Source organism: Danio aesculapii, chromosome 9 (assembly GCF_903798145.1).
Source record: "Danio aesculapii chromosome 9, fDanAes4.1, whole genome shotgun sequence".
Classification (NCBI taxonomy): Eukaryota; Metazoa; Chordata; class Actinopteri; order Cypriniformes; family Danionidae; genus Danio; species Danio aesculapii.
The window spans coordinates 15,087,555-15,110,054 of NC_079443.1; the positions used below are offsets into that span (position 1 = coordinate 15,087,555).

The window sequence follows — 22,500 nt, forward strand, 5'->3', positions numbered from 1 at the left end:
TAGCATCACTCCATCACTGCGAGTTTGCGACCTGAAATTGTGATAGTGTTCTCAACTGCAAGGCTCATATGGATTTATGCTTGGATCTAACACTCTTCTCCATCATTTTCAAATCAAACTGTTTGCAAATTGATTGACCTTCTGGTAGTTCAGCATGTGATCAATAGAAAATGCAAATAAAGGTTATTAATTACAGTAGTGTGCCTAGTTTAATCAGTAAGGTGGACCCTGACCATGTATTGCACCTGTTAATTAGTGATGAGTACTAACCACTAATTAAGCAGATTTGCTGTGCTTTGTGTTAAAGAGACACAGGTGATTATTGTTTAACACCAAATTTCAGTTTAACATGTTTATGCAATCTTTAATATGCATAATTGTGTCCTCATTTTGTAGGTACATTATGTTTGCTTACCTAGTCATGCTGAAGGAGAGGACTTCACTCTACAGGTACACATCCTTTGTGCTATGTGTGTGTTTCTTGAGCAGCAAATCATAAACATATTATAATGAAATCAGGAGGATCATATGACATTTAAATAATATTTTTATGTGATTTTTTTGGGGGGGATCCTAAAGTAATACATTTGTTTATGCCCACAGGCTCTAACGTCACTTTCTACTGAAATGATGGAGTTGCTTAGATCACTACATGTACATAATCTTAAAGATGAAGAGATTCTACTTCTCAAAGATCCTAAAAGACCTTTTGAGCGAAAAGACAGTGTTTCTCAGGTATTTTTGTTTGTATATTTTGAGAGTATATGTTTATTTTTATGTCTTTATTTTGATATTAGGTGTCCGTCACTGTTTTGTCTGGGTTTCTAAATTTGTGGTATTGATATTATTGTGTAAAATTGAGTCTAAGCAGAACTAACCTTGTGAAAGGTGGTAATGTTGTTAGTTTTTGCACTTTGAGCATTACATCAAACCACAAATATTTTACAGACATAACAAGAGATTGCATGTTTTCTTTCACACATGTCGGGGAAAATTAAAATGCTGTGAGAAGTATAAAAATTATAACTTCTCAAGGAATTATGTCAGTTTAGTGCTTGACAGGTCACAGACTTAGACCGTTATGTTTATCTTCCAGATTATCATTAAGGCTATCATAACAATTTCTCTTGTCAATGTATCATAGCTTAAAGATTTTTATTATGTCATCCCAGCATTTTTAACCCTTTTATTTTCTTTTAAAACTGCATTATATTTTTTCTCTTTCAACTTTAGGGCTGTTCAAGAGCCTTGTGTATACTGAGGCATAGTCCCACTTCTCAAATTAATGTTTGCACCATGCTGGGGTTGTTGGCTCGATACAGCGCTGGAATAAGGTATGCCCTGGAGTTACAGGTTCTGCACAGGGGCACTTCAGAATCATGTCAGGCTGAGGATGATGACACCAATCAGTCTGTCTCTTCTATCGAAGAGGACTTTGTTACAGCTTTTGAGCATCTCGAAGAAGATGATACAGGTGATTATGTAGGGAGATTACTTGATAGTCTTACAATATCTTAATAAAATTATCAATGTTGTGTTACTCAACATTTTATTGCCAACTGTTCAATTCAGTGCATCTTTGCTGATTTAGAAGTATAGATAACCACCAACCAAAGAGGTTTTTGAAAGGAAATGCTCATGACCATCTACAAGTTATGTTTTTAGTTACTTTTATATTATTAACCAATATGTTCTTCGGTTCTTGCAGGTGCTCATGGTCACAGGAACCAAAGGGATGTGGCATCCCAGACAGTCCCCTCTCATTTGAAAGACCTAACTGGATCTCACATAATTATAAGTTCCATTCCCAATAAGTCATCCCGCAAGGAAAAGGCTGTGGCAAAAGTGTCAGAAACCGTTATAAAGTCATTAGCATTTCACAGAAATTTAGAGAGCCCTTGTGCACGTAGCAGTCCACCAAAAGGACGTGCTACCTCGACATCCCTCACTGAGTCAGATGAGTCAGACTGCTCAAGTCCGAGCCCAATTATATTCCTGGATGAAGTTGGATATCAGAAGAGTCTAAAAGCAAAACTTGACATTCCCAAGATCCCCATTTTAAAGGATGGAGTAGAAGACTCTGACTCAGAAGTCAGTGAATTTTTCGACAGCTTTGATCAGTTTGATGAACTAGACAAGTCTTTTGATTCCATCGTCAAGGTTCATAAAGAACAGCCCCACCCCGGTCAAACAGAGAAGCATGTTGACAAGTCTGGATGTAAATTCGTATCAAGGGGGTGCTCAACCACAGCAATGAACCCTCACAAGTTTGATCATAGGACTCTTCCAGCCAATGTCAAGAAACCAACCCCACTTAAACCAGGATCACCCTACAGTATTCATTCTGACTCACCAGAATCCCCACGGCCTGCAAGGACTCCCTGTGAAGAAAGCGGGCCACTCTTCAGCCCAGTTCGTTCATCTGCATTTAGCCCACTGGGAGAAGGAGGGTCCTTAGAGTATTTTTGGAAGGGGGACGGTGAGGTTTCAGAATTACGTAAACCACAAGACCTTTGCTCGCTGTACAAAACGTACTCTGATTTTGCCAACAGCTTGTCAAAAGAAATCCTCGGATCAGTTTGTGGGTACTCCTCCCCTGTTGATTTTAACATTAATAAAAACTTGAGCTGTGTGTGTCATAAGGAGTTCCAAAACACTAATGGACATCTCATGAAGCTTTCAGACATCCAGGAGACAGTCACCATCACCAAATCCCAGTCACAGTCTCTTAAAGATGGGATTCAGAAATTTGCTACAGACTTGGTCGAAAGGAGCCTTGGAAGTGCCTTAAGGGACTTGCAGAAAGGTGTGTCCTCCTGTACCACTACGCTTTGCCATATGGCTGCAAGGTTGACTTCTTCAGTATTTCAAATGGCCTTTCATGAGATAGGTATGCGCCATGCATATGTGTTAAAAGAACGTGCCATAAACGGTCTAGCCAATTTCTTAGTAGGGGAGGCAATTTCTGGAGCCCTCAAAGAGTTCTTGTTTGTGAAAAAGCAGATTTTTAACAACACCGTCACACGATTTGCCGCAGATCTAGCTGAGGAATTAGTGTTTGAAGGAATTATGGAGGTATGCCAGTTTTCACATCCCTCAACACCACTCACACCAAGTGACTGGTCATTTGAGCAAGAGGAGGAAGTGGTTTCGTCCTATGCCTCTGATCTCTCTGAGTCTGTTTTGCAAGAGGCTTTTATAGAGCTCTCTCAAGCTGATGTGACTTTCACTACACAGGCAGCTATCAGTGTGTCAGTAGACAACATTTGCTATGTGAGTGCTGAAGATAGTTCGCATATTACAAAAACCTGCAGTGCTCAAACTAGCTATTTTGGATCACAGGTTGTCACAGAGGTTGCAAATCAAGAGCAGGATGGTTGCACAGTAAAGAAAGCGTTGTATTGTGTGTCAGGTATGGCCAGTTGTGTTCCAGTTCCTGTGGCTGGCAAGGTCATATCTCATGTACACAGCTCAGATGAACCTTCTCAATATAAACACAGTATTGATCATGTATGTCAGACCAGCCCTAAAAGAACCATATGTTGCCAAGGGGAAGCAGCATCCTTAAGCTCAGATATCTCTGCTACAACACAGACTGAAACGTCACCAGGTCCTGCAAGAATTCAAGATGCCAGTGTTGAGGAAATAGTCAGCAATCCATCCACTGAAAATGATTCCAGCAAACCCTCAATTGGAAAGACTTTTCAAAACTTCTCTGGGAATATGGTGGACACAATAGTAGGTGAGGCATTCGATCTTATGCATTCCTCAACAAAAGTGAAAAAGAAAGTAGAAGACTGTGCAGACTTTTTGAACAAAACAATAGCAGCTCGTATATCCACTCCAACCCATGGAATTGTTAAATTAAATGATGTATCGGCTCAAAAAGGTTCCCATCAGACTCCCTTTCACTTGACATCAAAAGGCTCTTGTGACCCATCCTCGAGAACTGTACATCCGGTCTCCAAGCTTACCCCAGAGGTCCGCTCTGTACCGAAAAGGGACGTATTGGAGGTGCCAAGTTTTGAGTTTCACTCATGTGGTGGTAGAAAAGCAGCTGCGGAAGACTCATTAAGCAGCAACTCTGGATCGAAATCAGTTGAAATCCCAAGCACTCCACCCTCGAGTCCTCAACAGCCATCCAATGAGCACAGTGAGAAACAGATTAGACAGTTCTCAAAGAAGCTCAAAGGAACACTTGCAAAAGAATTTTCTCCTGCAACTCCTCCACCCACCCCATATTACCCACCTGCCACAGATGTCAAAGAAAAAGGTTCTGTTTCTGACAAGGCTGATTTCATGCTGAAACTTATTAGGTCTCTCTCTGAAGAAGCAGTCAGTAATGAAGATGAGGAGGAAGACCAAGAAGATGGTCCTCACACTAGAAACTCCCAGGAAAAGCTGAGTCCCAGTGTCAGGAGTAGAATGATTGAGAGGAGTGCCCTCCATTATGCAGAGCGTTTAGCATGCCACATTGTGTCCATGGCAACTGAGATGGACACACTCAGCCTCGGAGATATGAAAAAGCCTGTGGGTGATGAGAGCAAGGACAGCATTGCCTTGCATAGTGCACAGTTTTCAGAGCAAACTTTGAATTCTTTGTGGACATATGCTGGAGAAGTGGCTGGAGAAGTTATTAATGATGTCAAAAGGATGATAAGTTCAACCCATTGTCGTCACAAAACGATAAAAAGAGGATCTGTGTATTCTGCAGACAAGCATCATAATGGAGAAGGCCTTTTAGGAAGTTTGACTTGTCAATGGTCTAGTGATGTTCAAGCAAGTGGTGGTTCAAGTGGGATGTCATCAGAGTATCCGAGTTGTGAGAGTGTGACTGACGAATATGCAGGTTACCTCATTAAGGTGCTCAAGAAGGAGGGAGGCAACAGAGAGCTTATATTGGATCAGTACGCCACCCGTTTGGCATATCGATCAATTAAGTCTGGCCTGGCTCATGCAGCACGGAAAATAAAGCAGAGGTCTCCTTTAAGGCTTCACTCCTCTCGTCGATTACATAATGATTACAGTCCTGATGTTTCTCAGATTTCCATATCTAAGTCACCCCACACTGCAGTAACTGATGGCAAAGACGGGTCCTCCTGTGAATCTCTGCCATGTGCCTGTCAAGATAGTCAAGACTTGAGCAGTAACGAATATGTTGAACTTGTGAACTTTGCAGAGTCGCTGGCCTACAACATCACATGTGATGTCACGAGAAAGCTGAGAATGTCATCAGTTAGGCTGCCTAAATCGCTCACTGATTCTTGCCTCTACAGGAAATCCACTGTTGAGCACGTACCTGAAAATCTCATCAAGAGTACATTTTCATGCTCCCCTTTACCTTTCACTGAAGCAAACAGGCTGTATCATAGTACAAGCAGCTTGAATGATGGCAAAAACAACAGCGGTGTCATGCAAGTGATTGAACATTATGCCAGGAAAATTGTTGATGACACTTTGGAAATGACACTGGGGCCGGCATGTGTTCAGGCAGCGGGGGACAGGAGAGCACTTGAACCCAATTCCTTTACAGAAAAACTGGCTGAGGCATGTGAAACCTGCCGATATTGCCAAGGTCGAGATTGCTTGTTTTGCAGTCGAGATGGACGTCGCGGTTTCCAGGGACTGAAAATAAGAAGGCAACAGGAGTCTGATGCAGTGACTGGTTTGGATATTCCTAGAATTCACATTGATTTGGAGAAAAGAGCTGCTTTTGCTGAAGAAATGGTATCCGGTGCCATTGAGAAAGCCAAGAAGGAACTGAGCTGCACCAGCCTGAATGCTGACAGTGGGATTGGTCATGATGGCGCAAGCTTTGCAGAAAGTCTCACCACAGAGATTATGACATCCGCATTGTCCAATGCCTGCCAAACCATCAATCTCGGGTAAATTAAAGCATCTTTCACAGAATCGTTTAAACTTGCTCAACAGTTACTCACAAAATGTGGATTTCCTAGATTTTGAAACATTTTTGTATTCAAAGATCTTGTATCATGACTGACGTCTTTCTGTGGTTCAGGACTCCTAGAAAGGAGGGTGGCAATGTGACGGAGTCAACAGTGAGTCAGCAGCTCAGTTTGAGTGTTGGTGATGATAGTCTTGGTAGCTGGTCCAATCTGAGTTTTGAAGAAGACCACCCAGATGAGAGCAGCAGCTTTCACCATCTAAGTGACAGGTGAACAACTCCCACCCCCCTTTCAAATAGTATTAAGATTATAAAATAGTTAATTCCTAAATTAAAGGGATAATTCACCCCAAAATGAAAATCACCTTATCATTTATTCCCTCTTATGTGGTTTTAAACCCTTTTGAGTTTCTTCTTTTGAACATTTTTTTTTTCTTGTCTTCCATGGTAGGATATAAAAAAATCAGTCAATGGGTGCCAGCTACCAGCATCTTTCTAAATATCCTCTTTTGTGCTCAATGGAAGAAAGAAACTCAAATAGATTTTGAACAAGTGAGGCGTGAGTAAATGATCACAGAAGTATTCTTTTTGGGTGAATAATCCCTTTAAGTGAAGCTGGTTGACTAATTCCACATAATTCACTTTAATTTCTTTTCTTGTACACCTTTCACAAGCATGTGTCTAATTATTGCAAAACGTATGATTTGCTTGAATGACCTTATTTGCAGTGACCATGCCATTGCAAGCCCTCAGTGCAAAATAGAGAAATTTGTTTGTAGAGCTTACAGTGATTTAGTGAAGCAGTGTCATTGGCTACGTTTACATGACCCCCAAATAATCTGTTTTGACAGTTCACTCGGATTTAAAAACATTAATGTAAATGCCTTAATAAATCCGATTGAGTTTGATCTGAATGAAATTTTGACTGCATTATAACTGTAATACAACAGCAAAAAATGACCATGTTAACCCTTATGTGCTGTTGGGGATGTTTTCATCCACTCGGGGGTGATTATGAGTCTTAATTTGGCCTTAACATGTTCTGTGTTTCAGCTAGCACTAGCAGAATGATTTATGGTAACAAATCTTATTTGACACATATTATGAGAGAATGCTTTGATTAAAAAAAAAAAAACTCAACTACACTGTGCAAAATTACTACCCTTTTGTTGTGTTAGGGTTGAAAACATACACTACATTAAACTGCTGTAAAAATGCATCAGATAATTTTTTTTTTTTTGTATAAATCTGTTAATCAACCTCAGTCCTGATCAAAACTACTAAATTGCTTAGGAAATTACAGGAATTTAACTCTCTAAATGCCAAATTCATAAAGGATATCATTGATTTGGTGAGAAAAAGCACAAAAGGACGTATTTTCAACATTAAAAGTTATTGTGGACTGAACTGAATTGTGTAATTGTTTGACCTTTTATCGAAGTCTTGGACATGTGAAACAGCATTGCCTTTGATGCATTGTTTTGCATAGTTCATTTTCTTTTTTCCCCTAATTTTACTTTTGGTGGCTGTTTTTTGCGCCATTGACTTCCATTATAACCAATTTTTTTTTAATTACAAAACCCTGACCCAATATAATCATGCATTTTTGATTGTTGGTGGTTTCCCTGGTTTTTATTTTTACTGTTGATCATCAGTTGGCACCATTAACCCTTTAGATATAAAGCAGTGAAAAAAAAACTTTCTGAATTTTATATTGCATATAACAGCAAATTAAAGTGTGTTTGTATGTGTGTCTGAGTGTGTGAAAGTATGAGAGTGACCTTTACGTACTTACCTTGATGTGTCTAAGAAATCAGAATATGCATCTCAGCTCTCAGAACAACATTAAGTAAACAAAGAATGTGTGTTTATGCACATCAAATGTGGTAGGCCATTTAAGTCAGTTGGGTAAAAACAGCCACTATCAGTGATTTAGGGAGAAAAAATGAAAATCTAACAATGTATCTAAGCCAGTGTTGGTACTAATGGTTCACATGTCCAAGACTGTGATAAAAGTAAAGAATCCAGTCCACAATTACTTTATATATTGAAATAACATAATTTTGTGCGTTTTTTTTTTTTCACCAAACCAGTGACATAATTTGTGAATTTGGCAATTAAAGACTTAAAATCCTGTAATTTAATTCTAAACAGTTTAGTAGTTTTGATCAGGACTGAGGTTGATTAACAGATTTATAAAAAAATTTAATAAAAAATAAATACATTTAAAAAAAAAAAAAAAAAAAAAATATATATATATATATATATATATATATATATATATATATATATATATATATATATATATATATATGTGTGTGTATTGCATATATGCATTTTTAGAGCAGTTTAATGCAGTGTGTGTTTCCATCCCTAACATAACAAAAGGCTATTAAGTTTGAACAGTGCACAAGAGTTAATCATATTAATATGTTTTTGGGACACATGCTCAGTGCAATGTTGACATGCATCAGCCTGTGCATATTTTGCTAATTTCTAAATCTGCTATCTGTATATTTTCATTTGGCTGCTTAATGAAGCACGTTACTTTAGAAGCAAAACTAAGTTTAACAAAAAGCCAATCAATATCATCAAACACTTTTCTTCTTGCGATGAATTTAAAATGTGCATACAAAGAAAAATAGCAGCTCTAAAATAATAATAATATAAATCATAATATGCAAGTATGATGTCACTTAGGCAGAGCGTGTGTGCAAAAAAAAATGAATGTATATAAAAAGCATATAAACAGATATTTGAATCAGATTGCAATGTTTAGAGTACATGTAAACACATTTGCGATCGAATTCAGTTAATTCGAATTGATGAAATTTGGTACAGGTAAATATAACAAGCGTCAGATGTTCTGTAGGTTGTATAGAAGTCTTTTAGAGCATTTTCCATACCAGTCTCAGTCATGTTTGGTTTTTCAGCACCGATATTTTGACTGCATTCACATGTTTAGTCTGAGTTTTATCAGTTTAGGTTTTGAACTGCGAGAACCTATTGTATGACTCATGATAGCTCTATAACGTTTATTGTTCTCTCTTTCTTTTATACACAAACCATCTTCGAACGTCTTTGAAGCCAGAGATGCTGATTAACTCACCATTTTTCAAACTTGCTGAAAAACACCTAAGGCCTCATCCAGATGAGCATTTAGGGGTATTGTTTTTCAGAGAAATATAACTGTCTTTGGCTTCAAAACATGACAGCTGACTCACACGGTCTTGCCTTTCAAAGGCAGACATTGTTTTGTATTGTTTTTGGCTGCAGTGTCTTAATGGAAGCAATTCCTATCAACATAATATCTCCCAAGACACTAAAAGATAGACTGAATGAGCAATTTTTGTTTTGGACAACCCAAGACACCAAAATATTTGTCAAAGGTGTGGTGTGTCAGCTTGAGGCAGGGTTTCTAGAGTAACTAAACCTTAATGCATCATTGTGTACTTGATAAATCCTTATCGTCAATATATAGATGATGGTTAACAGTATTTTTTATTTATTTTTTTATTCTAAAGTGCTTTATTGAACAGTTAATTTTGTTATAATGTTGTCAGTTCTAGAATGGGTAATATATGTAAATGTTAAAAATATATTTTTGTTATGTTGCTTGTGATACAAAAACTTGTTGTTATTTATTTGTAATTAGACCAAAATTTCTATCCTTTCATTTAAATAACTGATTATTACTCTGAGATTAATACATATGGTTAATAGCAGATATATTTTATGCATTCAAAGTTATTTATTTCAATTAGTTTGCATTATCATGCTTCTTACAATAATTTGTAGCAAAAGTTATTGCCACAAAATATTGAAAGAACAAATAAGCTGCCAATCACAAGAGACAAAACATATGTTATTGTGAAAAGTCTTTTTTAATAAAACAAACACACATTTCTGAAACCATTAATGAGCTTCTTCTTCTTCTTCTTTTTCTACTTCTTCTTCTTCTTCGTGGTGGTGGTGGTGGTGGTAGTATTATTACTTCAGCATAAAACATTGCTTGTTTTTTTTGTTAAAGATTAACAGTTATAGTTCTAAGTTCTGACTCATTATCTGCATTAAATGATTTAAACCATAGGATATCATTTTCTAGACAGGACTTTCTGTATGAAATTTGTGCAAAATTTATACTAAACTCACTCACTAACCATTAGGCCACTTCCCCTATGGTATAACGACGTAGCAAAATTGTTGTTATCAAACATTGTTTACTTTACTTATTTTTTACTATTTTTAAATTACAAAACTACAGTATTTTTGTTGATACATTTCTGGCTGCTGTATTTTGTAGTAAATACATTATATACAGTGTGTATGTGTACAGTTACATAAGTTGTATGTATACAGTTATGTACAGTACAAGTCTTTGGAATTATTAGCCCTCCTGAATTATGATCCTCCCCCTGTATATTTTTCTCCAATTTTTGTTCATCAGAAAGATTTTTTTTTTTTTCGTTTTAATAACTGATTTCTAATAACTGATTTATTTTTGCTGTGATGACAGTACATAATATTTTACTAGATATCTTTCAAAATACTATTCAGCTTAAAGTGACCTTTAAAGGCTTAACTAGGATAATTAGGCAAGTTTGGGTAATTAGATAAATAATTGTTTTACAATGGTTTGTTCTGTTGACAATCCAAAATAAATTGCTTAAGGGGGCTAATAATATTGACCTTAAAATTGTTTTTTTCTGCTTTTTATTTTAGCTGAAATACATTTACACTAGTACGTGTTAGTTTTAAAAGGCCATTTTAGAACGAAAGTGGTCCACGTCCACACTGGCATTTCACCTAGCAATTCTGAAAAGCCCTCCTTCCACACTATATCGCTGAAAACGCACATCTCGTGATCACACACAAACTCTGTCATGCTGCAGCGTATGTGCACGTTGTTAAATGTGATATTTAATTAATCTATCAGGTAACGTGTCACAGCATCAGTACACTGCTTCAGTCTTTTTCTTTTATGCTTGTACTTAGTAATTTTAGCAAAAACCTATACTGTTGGTTGGTTGCTGTTGGTTGTGCACCTTTTTTAACCACCAAGTTTGTCGACGCCATTATAATGACACAGATCACTCTGCCTATTCATGCCAGAGTCCAGCGAAAAAAGTGATTGACAGGTGGCAATTTGTGTGTAACTTATCTTTTATCTATTTATGATTTGGTTATGGGTAATACAAAGACCATGCGGGTCAGGTAGATGAAACGGTAGGCTACAAATAATTAATTTGTTATGAAATAAGTTATTATTTATAAGTAATTAATTCACCGCCACCTACGACGATGATACCATCGTCCATTGCGATGTTTCACATTAAACATTGTACAATGCCAAATTGGTCAACATTGCCCAACCCAGATAGATAGATAGATAGATAGATAGATAGATAGATAGATAGATAGATAGATAGATAGATAGATAGATAGATAGATAGATAGATAGATAGATAGATAGATAGATAGATAGATAGATAGATAGATAGATAGATAGATAGATAGATAGATAGATAGATAGATAGATAGATAGATAGATAGATAGATAGATAGATAGATAGATAGAAATCTTATTTATTAAAGAATATAAAGTCTATAAAACAAAATGTTTGCATTGCAATAATTTTGTAGTGTTTGTCTTTTTCTTTCCCCCAGCAGTAATGGAAACAGCAGTAGCTGGAGCAGTCTGGGTTTAGAAGGCGAGGTTTATGAAGAACATTTGTCCTTTTCTCCATCAGACAGGTTGGTCTATGGAAAGAGGCATCGTACAGCCAGCGTGGGCTCTAATTACTGCATGATGTCATGCAACGTTTTATCAGCAAGTGCTGAAAGCGTGTCCGATATTACCTGCTGGAAACAAAACTTTCCTTTGTTTTGTTTTTTCTCCATTTGTGGTTGGAGATTGTCAATTGAATCTTTGTGTTGGTAGAATTGTGGGTGTAGGAAGTGTTGAGCAGGGGGTTGTTGGGTCATTGACTTCATAAGTGTTTTGTGATGTGCATTTGCTAAAGAATGAACTGTCTGTCTTTATTGCATGCTTCCTGTTTGGGTGAAAAAAAAAAAGATGTTTCAGCCCCTAATTCTCATGAGAGCTCAAGTCCAGAACATGAATCATTTCCGTTAGAGTACATCATGACTCAATCCATACAAAAGCAACAGATATGACTTAATAATTCATTGCATCAGATGCAGGAAATTGATATTAGAAAAAAATACAATAGGCAATTATCAGGAGCGTCATAATGGAATCTGCAATCCTTCACTTTGTCTAATTTCAACATTACAGTTAAAGTGTTAATTCATCATTTTTTCTATAATCGCTCACTCTTATGTTGTTCCAAACCCCTGAGACCTTCGTTCATCTTCAGATCACAAATTATGATATATTAGGTGAAATCTAAGAGCTCCCTCATCCTCCATTGACTGCAGCATGGGACTGGAGTACAAAGGAGTCCATGCTGACATATATTTTTGATGTTTCGTAACAAACAGAGGAAGTATGTACGGGCATCTGGGGTATATATCAGTGTAAGGCTGATTGATTTAATTCAGGCAATGTTCATGCACATTTTGTAAGTAAAGCCAATAAATGGCCCACTGGGCAGCAGTTTGAGACCCCTGCTTTAAATGTATGCTAAAAATGGCCAATCATTTGGATTTGGGCAACAAAAGAGCTTCGATTTTCAAAAGCCCAACTCGATGTTATTCATAACAGTCACTGATGCCTTTGGCAGCGATGATCACAGGATATAAGCACTCTATGTCACAGGTGTCAAACTTCCTGGAGGGCCGTAGCTCTGCACAGTTTAATTCCAACCCCAATTAAACACACCTGATCAAACAAATTAAGTCCTTCAGGCTTGTTTGAAATCTACAAGTAATACCGCGGTCACATTAGAGTTTGTGCATGCGAAATTCTGTAGTACTGCTGCGAAAAGGGGCGGGATTAAACAAGATGATAAGACATTTAAAAAAATGAGCGATTGGTCCATGTTTTAAATTCCTGTCCAGAGAGGTCTTTATCTTCGATTGGTCTCACGCAATCACGTGATGTGATTTCACAGGTCTGAGTTCACCAAGCTTGAACTTTCCAACGCAGCGAACTGCGAAACTTGTAGCACAATCTTGCATTTCTGGTCTGCAGCATTCGGGTGTGTATGAATGGAAGGCTATGGGGAGAAAAGTCTAGTGTGACCGCAGCTTAAGTGTGTTTGAACGTGGGTTGGAACTAAACTGTACAGGGCTGCAGTCCTCCAGGAACTGAGTTTGACACCCCTGCTCTATGTTGCAATAAAATGGAGTAGATCACCTTTTGAAAGTAACTTGATACAACAAATATATATATACAAACTATTGAAGTCACTTTGTTAGCCCTTCTGAATAATTAGCCCCCTGTTTATGTTTTTCCCTAATTTCTGATTAACGGAGAGCAGATTTTTTCAATACATTTCTAAACACAATAGTTTTATTAACTCATCTCTAATAACTGATTTATTTTATCTTTGCTATGATGACAGTAAATACTTTACTAGATATTTTTTCAAAACACTTCTATACAGCTTAAAGTGACATTTAAAGGCTTAACTAGGTTAATTAGGTTAACTAGGCAGGTTAGGGTAATTAGGAAAGCTATTGTATAATGATGGTTTGTTCTGTAGACTATCGAAAAAAATATAGCTTAAATAAGCTAATAATTTGGACCTTAAAATGTTTATTAAAAAATAAAAACTGCTTTTATTCTAGCTAAAATAAAGCAAATAAGACTTTCTCCAGAAGACAAAATATTATCAGACATACTGTGAAATTTTTCTTGCTCTGTTAAACATCATTTGGGAAATATTTAAAAACGAAAAAAAATAAATCAAAAGGGGGCTAATCATTCTGACTTCAACTGTATATGACAGTTGGTGGTTTTATGCCAAAGATTAGTCCGATTCAGTTAAGTTTCCTTAAAGGGTCAGTTTCACCAAAAACACTTGTTTCTTTCTCGTGTTTAACACACACACACAGTCATTCTGAAAAAGTTTTTTTTTTTCTACTATGGGTGTCAATGGCTACTAGTTAAATTTTTCAAAATAGAAACTCCTAAAGGTTTGGAACCACTGGAGGGTGATGAAACTTTCATTTTGGGGTGAGCTATCCCTTTAAAATTTAAAATAATAATAATAATAAATTATTGAGGCCTTGGGAATATATTTGATGTTTACTGCATTTCTGCAGAGATTCTATTGACAATATAAAATCAAGCAATTAAATTAAGCATTTATATTTTCTAAAGACTTTGTCATTAGTTTTATTAGCCCTCTTTGTGTCATGAAAACAATAAAATCTATTGAATAGCAGTATAATACCCGATCATTGATCATGGCATATTGTCCCCTTATAGTTTGTGGTCAGTTTTTTTAATAGTCTTATTAAAATACCATGTCTAAAATTAAAAAGTCTAATATAAAATAGTTTAAATACAATTTAAAATATCTTTTTTTTTAATGTTTTTTTTATTGATCTCGAAGTTTGATTTTTAGCAAGTATTACAACAACTCTCAGCGTCGTAATTTCTGAATTTCTTTAAAACTTCATATCAATATTAAACTAAGCAACTTTTGGGTGGTAGATTGCATAAATATTGATTTGCAAGTCTAAAAAGCGTTGAGAGGAATTTGTTTAGCTATAATACCCAACTCCAGATATCTGCATCAGTGTCTGTTAGAATGAGAAATTGGCTTGAGAATGTAGCACTAGTGACTTGTTTCATAAATGAGAAATAGCAATGCTGGGAAATGCTATCACTCTCTCTTGCATGTGCTTTCTGTTATCTCACCCTTCAGTCTGTCATTAAGTCTCTCTTACACCTGTAATATTTTTCACCTTACAGCGACTGCCCTGAAGAGAAGGAAGCAGAGGCCAAAGAGGAATCACCCGGTAAATGAAAACTCTATCTGCTCTCTGCATTCGCCTCCAGCACTAGTGTTTATTCTGTGGTCTGTTGCTAAACCTCAACTGTTAGACTAATTTCAGCCCTTATTTTTGTGCTGCCACTCATTTAAAGTGGTCTTACTTGGCTAAGCACCTTCAGCGGGCCCCTGTCAGAAGCCGCAAGACTATTTATCCACGTTCCTAGTTGTCTAACTGTCAGAGCGGCTCCATGTGGGTCAACAGATGAGCTCAAGTAGAGTTCTGCGTCTGGCCTGCTTAAACAGAGAGAGCGTGGGAAACTGGAGGATTTGCTGGGATGTACGGCCGCACAATTTAGCGTTTGTTTCGAAAAATTGCAAATTCGCAATATCTCATGATTTTCAGAGTTGATTTGGGATTATAGTTAATGCACAACAGTTGAGAACACATGATTTGTGGAGTTATAGTAAAGTTTAACCTTAACAGTGTATAGGTTTAGCATTATTTATATGTAGTTTTGGGGTAATGCGTTACAAGTAACGTGTTATGTAATCGGATTACTTTTTTCAAGTAACTAGTATCGCGATACTTTTTCATACTTTTTTCAGAATGTACCCTAGTTACATGATACTTACTGTAGTTCTACTTTGAATGGGAACATATATGTACTCGTCTCACTTGTGTGAAAACATTTCAGGTGACTTTAAACCACCCAGGAACAAGAAACTAGTGTTTGTAGTTCAACAAAGTTGAATTTTATTTCATTACTTATATACAATTTTGCGTTAATGCATTACAAGTAATACATTACGTAATCAGATTACTTTTTTCAAGTAACTAGTAAAGTATCACATTACTTTTTCATAATTTTTCAAAATATACCTGAGTTACATGATACTGTAGTTCTAGTTTGAATGTGAACATATTTACTCGTCTCACTTATGTGAAAACATTTCAGGCGACTTTAAACCACCCAGTAACAAGAAATAATAATGTTTGTAGTTTAACAAAGATGGATTTTATTTTATTACTTCTATACAGGATTGGGTTAATGTATTACATACAAATAACACATTATGTATTCAGATTACTTTTTTTAAGTAACTAGTAAAATATCGCATTTAATTTTTCATACTTTTTCAGAAAATACCCTAGTTACATGGTATTTACTGTAGTTCTAGTTTTAATGGGATCATGTATTTACTCATCTCACTTGCATGAAAATTAATTTCAGGTGACTTTAAACCACCCAGGAACAAGAAAGAATAAAGATTGTTGTTTAACAAAGATAGATTTTATTTTATTATTTTTATGCAGTTTTGGGTTAATGCATTGCAAATAACGTGTTAAGTAATCAAATTACTTTTTCAAGTAACTAGTAAAGTATCGCATACATTTTTCATACTTTTTCCACAATATACCTGAGTTATGTTATACTTACCGTAGTTCTAGTTCAAATGGGAACATGTATTTACTCATCTCACTTGCGTGAAAACATTTCAGGCGACTTTAAACCACCCAGGAACAAGAAAGAATAAAGATTGTTGTTTAACAAAGATAGATTTTATTTTATTATTTTTATGCAGTTTTGGGTTAATGCATTGCAAATAACGTGTTAAGTAATCAGATTACTTTTCAAGTAACTAGTAAAGTATCGCATACATTTTTCATACTTTTTCCACAATATACCTGAGTTATGTTATACTTACCGTAGTTCTAGTTCAAATGGGAACATGTATTTACTCATCTCACTTGCGTGAAAACATTTCAGGCGACTTTAAACCACCCAGGAACAAGAAATAATAATGTTTGTTGAACAACAACGATGAATTTTATTTCTTTATTTATATGCAGTTTTGTGGTAATGCATTTCAAGATACGTGTTATGTAATCAGATTGCTTTTTCAAGTAACTAGTAAAGTATCATATTAATTTTTCATACTTTTTCAGAATATACCCGAGTTACAAGATACTTACTGTATCATTCTGTACATTCCTTAAAGTGAAAATAAACTCTGAAATACGTGAACTCTGCAATACGTGAATTTACATACAAATTTTCTTCAGTCTGAGGTTTACTCGCTTCAGAATTCACTTTTGTTGTAAAAGGGCCTTACATTTATCAAAAATTAAAAGTTTTTCTATAATATTACAAACAAGAAAGCCCAGTCGTGAAAATAAAAAAAAAGCGCAGTAGTACTAGAACGCATTACTTTTCTTAAAAAGTAACACATTTCATTACCTTTTTAAAGAAGTTACACAATATTGTAATGCATTACTTTTAAAATAACTTTCCCCAACTGTTTATATGGAGAAGATAAGTGTTGTTTAACACGCTGATTACGCTGAAGTTGTTTATTATATTGGTAACACTTTACAATAAGGTTCATTTGTTAATGCATTTACTAACAACACTTGTACAGCATTTATTAATCATAATTGAACATTTACTATTGCATTATTAACATCCAAGTCCATGCTTGTTAACATTAGTTAATGCACCGTGAGTTAACATGAACTAACAATGAACAACTGTATTTTCATTAACTAACGTTAACTAACATGAACAAATACTGTAGTAAATGTTTTGTTCATTGTTTGTTCATGTTAGTAAATGCATTAATTAACATTAACTATTGAACATTATTTTAAAGTGTGACCATTATACTTTATCATCACAATCAAACTCAAATAATGAATTATTTCCAAACAGAACTATTCAATCATCTGGTGCAAATTGTATTCAAATCGCTATTTTTATTTAAAACAATTAATTAGTAAATTAATTGTCGCGATTTCAGTTGTATTTGTGTGTGTGTGTGTAGGAACAGTGCGAGTAGAGAGGGAACATGGACAGGCAGAAAAGGCTCTGCTGGTGGTCAGTACGGACGTCCAGGGTCGGGCCGTGGACCCTCAGCTGATAGCGGTGCTCCAGTGGATCGCAGCCTCTGTTGCCGATCTGTCTATGATGCAACTGAGCCAGTTTGCAGCCCTGGAGGTCCAACAGGTCAGACGACTTAGTTTTACCATAGTTATTAACTTATCACTTGAAAATAGCTGACAGATCAACAGTTGACAGCTTTCTAAGGCGTTTGAAATCTTTACTGAGGCCTTGCAGTGAATTTGCTGGCAGTCTGAAATTATTTATTAATTATGATTTCTTCTTTAGTTTTGTCTCAAGTCTTGCAAGTACGAGTATATTCAAAAGGGATTTAATACCATCTTTCATTGAACAATATACAATACCAGAATACAGCAGTGTTATTTGTTGTTTTTGAAATTAGTCTCTTATGCTCATAAATTGTGAAATATTTTTATATTTGTAATTCTGTTGTAAGATTAAAATCACAATTTCTAATTTAATATATTGTTATTCATGTGATGCAATGCTGAATATTCAGCACTCGTCCTTTAAATGTCACTGGGTCCTTCAAAAATCATTTTTATGTTCTTATATGCATTCTAATATTTCTAATATTCTCAAAATACATTATTAAGAGTCAATTAAATGGGAAATACACTGATTTTTACTTCAGAGTTTATGGAATGCAATTTTAAAAGATCTGTTCAATACATTGAAAGTCAGGACATTTTCAGATTTTTGTTGACCAAGTTATTAATTATCAGGGACTTTTTTTGTTTAATGTTTTAAATTTTAGTTTCCATTTATTAAAATGTAATTTTTCTCCGTCCTATTTTTTGTATTATGTTGTTTTCATGCCAGTTGTTACGGTTAGGCTATTTTTCAGCTCTTTTTTTAATTTCCTTTCATGCCCATCAACTGGCAGTTAACATGTACATTCTGAAGACTTCATTTGACTTGATATGCCTTGATAATAAATAATTCACAAATAATAAATACATACTTCGAAGAATAGTTGTTAAGACGATAGAAAAGTTAAATGTAAAGTTCGTAAACGTATTGTCAAGTTATCAAATATTGGACAGGGACCTCTTCACAGTCATGCTTGCAGAAAGTATTCACTTCAATTCATCTTTATTTCTATAGCGCTTGTACAATGTAGATTGTGTCAAAGCAGCTTAACATAGAAGTTCTAGTAAATTGAAACTGTGTCAGTCCAGTTTTCAGAGTTGAAGTTCAGTTCAGTTTAGTTCAGCTCTGTGTGGTTTAATTTTTACTGCCTAAAGTCCAAACACTGAGGAGCAAATCCAATAATGCGCAGCTCCATTAGTCCAAAGTATCTTTATTAAATTATTATTCATTGTTGTTCTCTTAGTGATATTTAAGTTATGTGAAATTATATTAAGGCTAAACCCATTTTATTATTATATTATTGCTTAATATATTATTTGAATATTATATTAGCACAACAGTGGCCTAATTTTCTTTTCATTAAATGTCATGCAAATGCAGCTTTTTGGTTGGGTAATATGACATTTGGCGTAAAGAGAAAAATCTGGTCACCCAAAAATCTAAATTCTGTCATCATTTACTCATTCTTTATTCGTTTCAAACCTTTATCAGTTTCTTTCTTTTGTTAAAACACAAAGGAAGATGTTTAGAAAAATGTTGGAAACCTGTAAAGTTGTAAAGAAAACAGTTTTTCCTATTTCGATGTTTACAGGTTTTCAGGTTTTTCAAAATACATTATTTTATGAATAAACATCAAAAGTCTGTTCAAGGCACTTGAAAAATGTGGAAGAAACATGGCTATTCCCTAAAACTACACCTACGTGTTGCCTTTATCAGGTCCACATTTTTCGAGTGCCTTGGACTGACTTTTGCGGTTTGATTTTGGTATATTATTTTGTGTTCATCAGAATAAAGAATCTCATAAAGGTTTGGAATCACTTATGGTTGAGTAAATAGTGAGTAAACTGTCATTTTGGGGGTGAAAAATCCCTTTAAATCTAAATGCCTGGCATCTGAAGCTAGAAGTGAAGAGCAAATACTTTGTGGGAACCAACTGTTTTAGTGCTTATTTTAGATAATCCTGTCTTGATAGCCCTGGCCCCTGGTTTAAGAGCCCCTAATCGAAAGGCATCACATTAATTCAACTATAAGTAACATTTAATCAGTATAAATCATGATATTTCAGACCTTTTTCTGTGTGTTTCCACAGCTGCCGGCCGTGGCTCAAAGACTGAGGGAGAGAGAGTTCAGGGTCGGGGACCTCCTGCAGGCTCTGCTTAGATACATTGAAGAGGAAGAACACGAATCTGAAGACTCGACACACAATCACAAGAGCCTCTTCCAGTGGCTGCTAGAACACGCGTAAAAAGAGTCACCATCACACTGACACCCATTCAACGCTGAAGTTTCCTGTCACTTTTAATAGTGATCTGCAACGTATCTGCCAAAACCTAGAGGCATAGCCAGTGGAATGTGTTTGCGTGTTGTGTATCGCTTGTGCACCCAGGGGGCGCCATAGAAACGACTGAAGTCATTTTAAAGAGCCGTTCGTTCAAGTGTGTGTATCGCATGCTGAGACCGAGAGTCCCTTCCACTCCCTTTCGCCTCTCTGTTTTGTTTAATGCATATCACACATTTCGGCGCAATCACTGATGCCTGCCTGTGTTTTCCTTTCACACCCTGCCACAGCAGATATGATGGATGGCTTTTATGAGTTGCTTTCTTGTTAGGGAATCCCCCTCGGCTGCAAGGAAAGCTTATGTCATCTCCATACCTCTCCTTTTGCGGTGTCGTTCGCACTTGTTGAAGGGACCAGCCATGTGATGAAACAACGCTCCAGGTCACCGGAAGGAATCTCATGACAAATAACTGTAAACCGAATCAGTCAGAGGTAATTACAGCAATTACTTAATTATGTTTATAGGACATTTTTGGCTGCAACACTTGGATACCAGTCATAACGGTTTAAAAATATCGGTAATTACAGAGACGCCTAAAATAGATAGTATTAAATAAATCCATCAACAGAGTCACTTATACATTCCCTACTTGTGACTCAGACATTTTTCCAGTGGGATAACAATAAAATCTTTTATCTTTGCACATTCACAGTGGTTTAAACTAAATAGGTATTCCTGTAAATATGTTTTACTATAAATTAAATTGAATCATTGTTTACACCAATCACTGCTCCAACGCCCATAAAGAGTCAAGAATGCTTTAGATCACTAAAGAGATGTTTGTTGCCAACCTACAGTATAGAAAAAACACAAAAATTATTTTAAACCTAACTTTAAAGGCTGCTAAACGCGTAAATCCCCTTTGCCAAAAGAGAAAAGTACTGTAGCAGTAAGCTGCTTTAAAACAGAATTACACATAATCCACATGGGAATTTTCTGTTTTTTTGTTTTTTTTCCCTAATTTCCTCCTGGCGTTGTCTACTCATGGAGGTTACTGTGACACACTAGTAGTGCATTACTAAATGACGACACATTTGCAGCGAGTATATCTAACTTGTAGATTATTTTACTCACTGCCTGCCCTTTAGTGTGCACAACTCTGAATATTGCACTTTAGCGAGGAACGGTTAGATAAGCCGTTCCCTATATCTTTATTTTGACCTCACAAAATACTTCTCATAGCAATCCATAAAGGATAGAATCGCAGACAGCTAGCGTTTGACCCCTAGGGTCAGAACAAGTATTTTCCCCACTGCTATTTTGGACTCAAAGAAAAAGGTGTCACTTTTATTTTGCTCTCATGTCAATCTAAATGTGTGTGGCGTTTTTTTTTTGGGAACAGATTTTAAATAGGTTTGTTTATCAAACTTGTTATGTTCTAATCCACACTGTAGTCCAAAAATATAAAGGGTTTTGCATCATGTTTGATTATTACAGCACAACTATTTATTGAAGGCAGGCAGACTTTGAAGGTTTGGGTGAAGATAAATGTATTATGTAGATTCAGAAGATGTAGAATAAAAGCGCACACGTTTCTTTTCAGTCAGAGTGAACTGACTTTGTATAGTATTGAGAGTCGTTCTTGTCGTTCATTCAAGTAAAACAAATGCATACTGATTTAGAACACAGAGAGCGATTTAAATTTGACTTGAAAGAATCTTGAGTTTTATTTTTATTATCCTTCTTACTGTAGTTTTTCTTGATAAGATACTATTTCCGTGTGATTTGATTGTAAGATAAACATAATGCAGGCAATCACGGTTGTGAAGATTGTTATATCTTGTGGTTTCATTCATGTTTTTTGCCATGTTACACGCATGATGCGCTTTCAGTCAATGCTTCATGTACTTCTCTTTACGTGTGCATGGATGTATTCTTAAACGCTGATGCATGGCTTAAATCCAGCCGATACATTAATTGCTACAATGGTGAAAAACAAACAAACAGACATTTCTGTATTCATGCTGTTATGTATCCTCAGCGCTGCCAAATGTTTGGATCTGTACTTACAAAGTATTTGTTTACATTCTTTTGAAATTTAAAAAAAAAACCTGCCATGCACTGTGTTGAGTTGGACATTTGAATATGATAGCAGTATCATATAAACCATAACGTGGGAGAAGCAAAGAAAGTAAAATGTATACATTAAAGAAACACTCCACTTTATTTTGATAAATTGACTCATTTTACAAGTCCCCTAGAGGTAAAAGTTTAGTTTTATTATTTATTAATCCATTTAGTGGATCTCTGGGTTTGGTGGGAGCACTTTTAGCTTAGCTTAGCATAATTCATTGAATCGGATTAGACCATGAGCATATTGCTCAATTTAAAAAAAAAGTCACAATGAGAGTCTA

The 22,500-nt window shown here is 35.7% G+C and overlaps 1 protein-coding gene across 6 annotated transcripts in view; it reads left to right on the forward strand.

Moving 5' to 3' along the window:
• Positions 1–22,500, forward strand: part of akap11 (A kinase (PRKA) anchor protein 11) — a 32,214-nt gene that overhangs the window by 8,921 nt on the left and 793 nt on the right. The window contains exons 4-12 of one of the 6 annotated variants that reach the window (XM_056465000.1): positions 397–450; positions 604–735; positions 1,234–1,474; positions 1,709–5,885; positions 6,020–6,175; positions 11,573–11,659; positions 14,793–14,839; positions 17,638–17,819; positions 19,897–22,500. The exon at positions 19,897–22,500 is cut by the window's right edge and continues 793 nt beyond it. In XM_056465000.1, coding sequence (XP_056320975.1) covers positions 397–450; positions 604–735; positions 1,234–1,474; positions 1,709–5,885; positions 6,020–6,175; positions 11,573–11,659; positions 14,793–14,839; positions 17,638–17,819; positions 19,897–20,052 — 5,232 coding nt within the window. In that variant the 3' untranslated portion in view covers positions 20,053–22,500. The remainder of the gene's footprint in view (positions 1–396; positions 451–603; positions 736–1,233; positions 1,475–1,708; positions 5,886–6,019; positions 6,176–11,572; positions 11,660–14,792; positions 14,840–17,637; positions 17,820–19,896) is intronic. The other 5 variants (XM_056465002.1, XM_056465001.1, XM_056465003.1 and 2 more) reach the window with 5 other exon arrangements.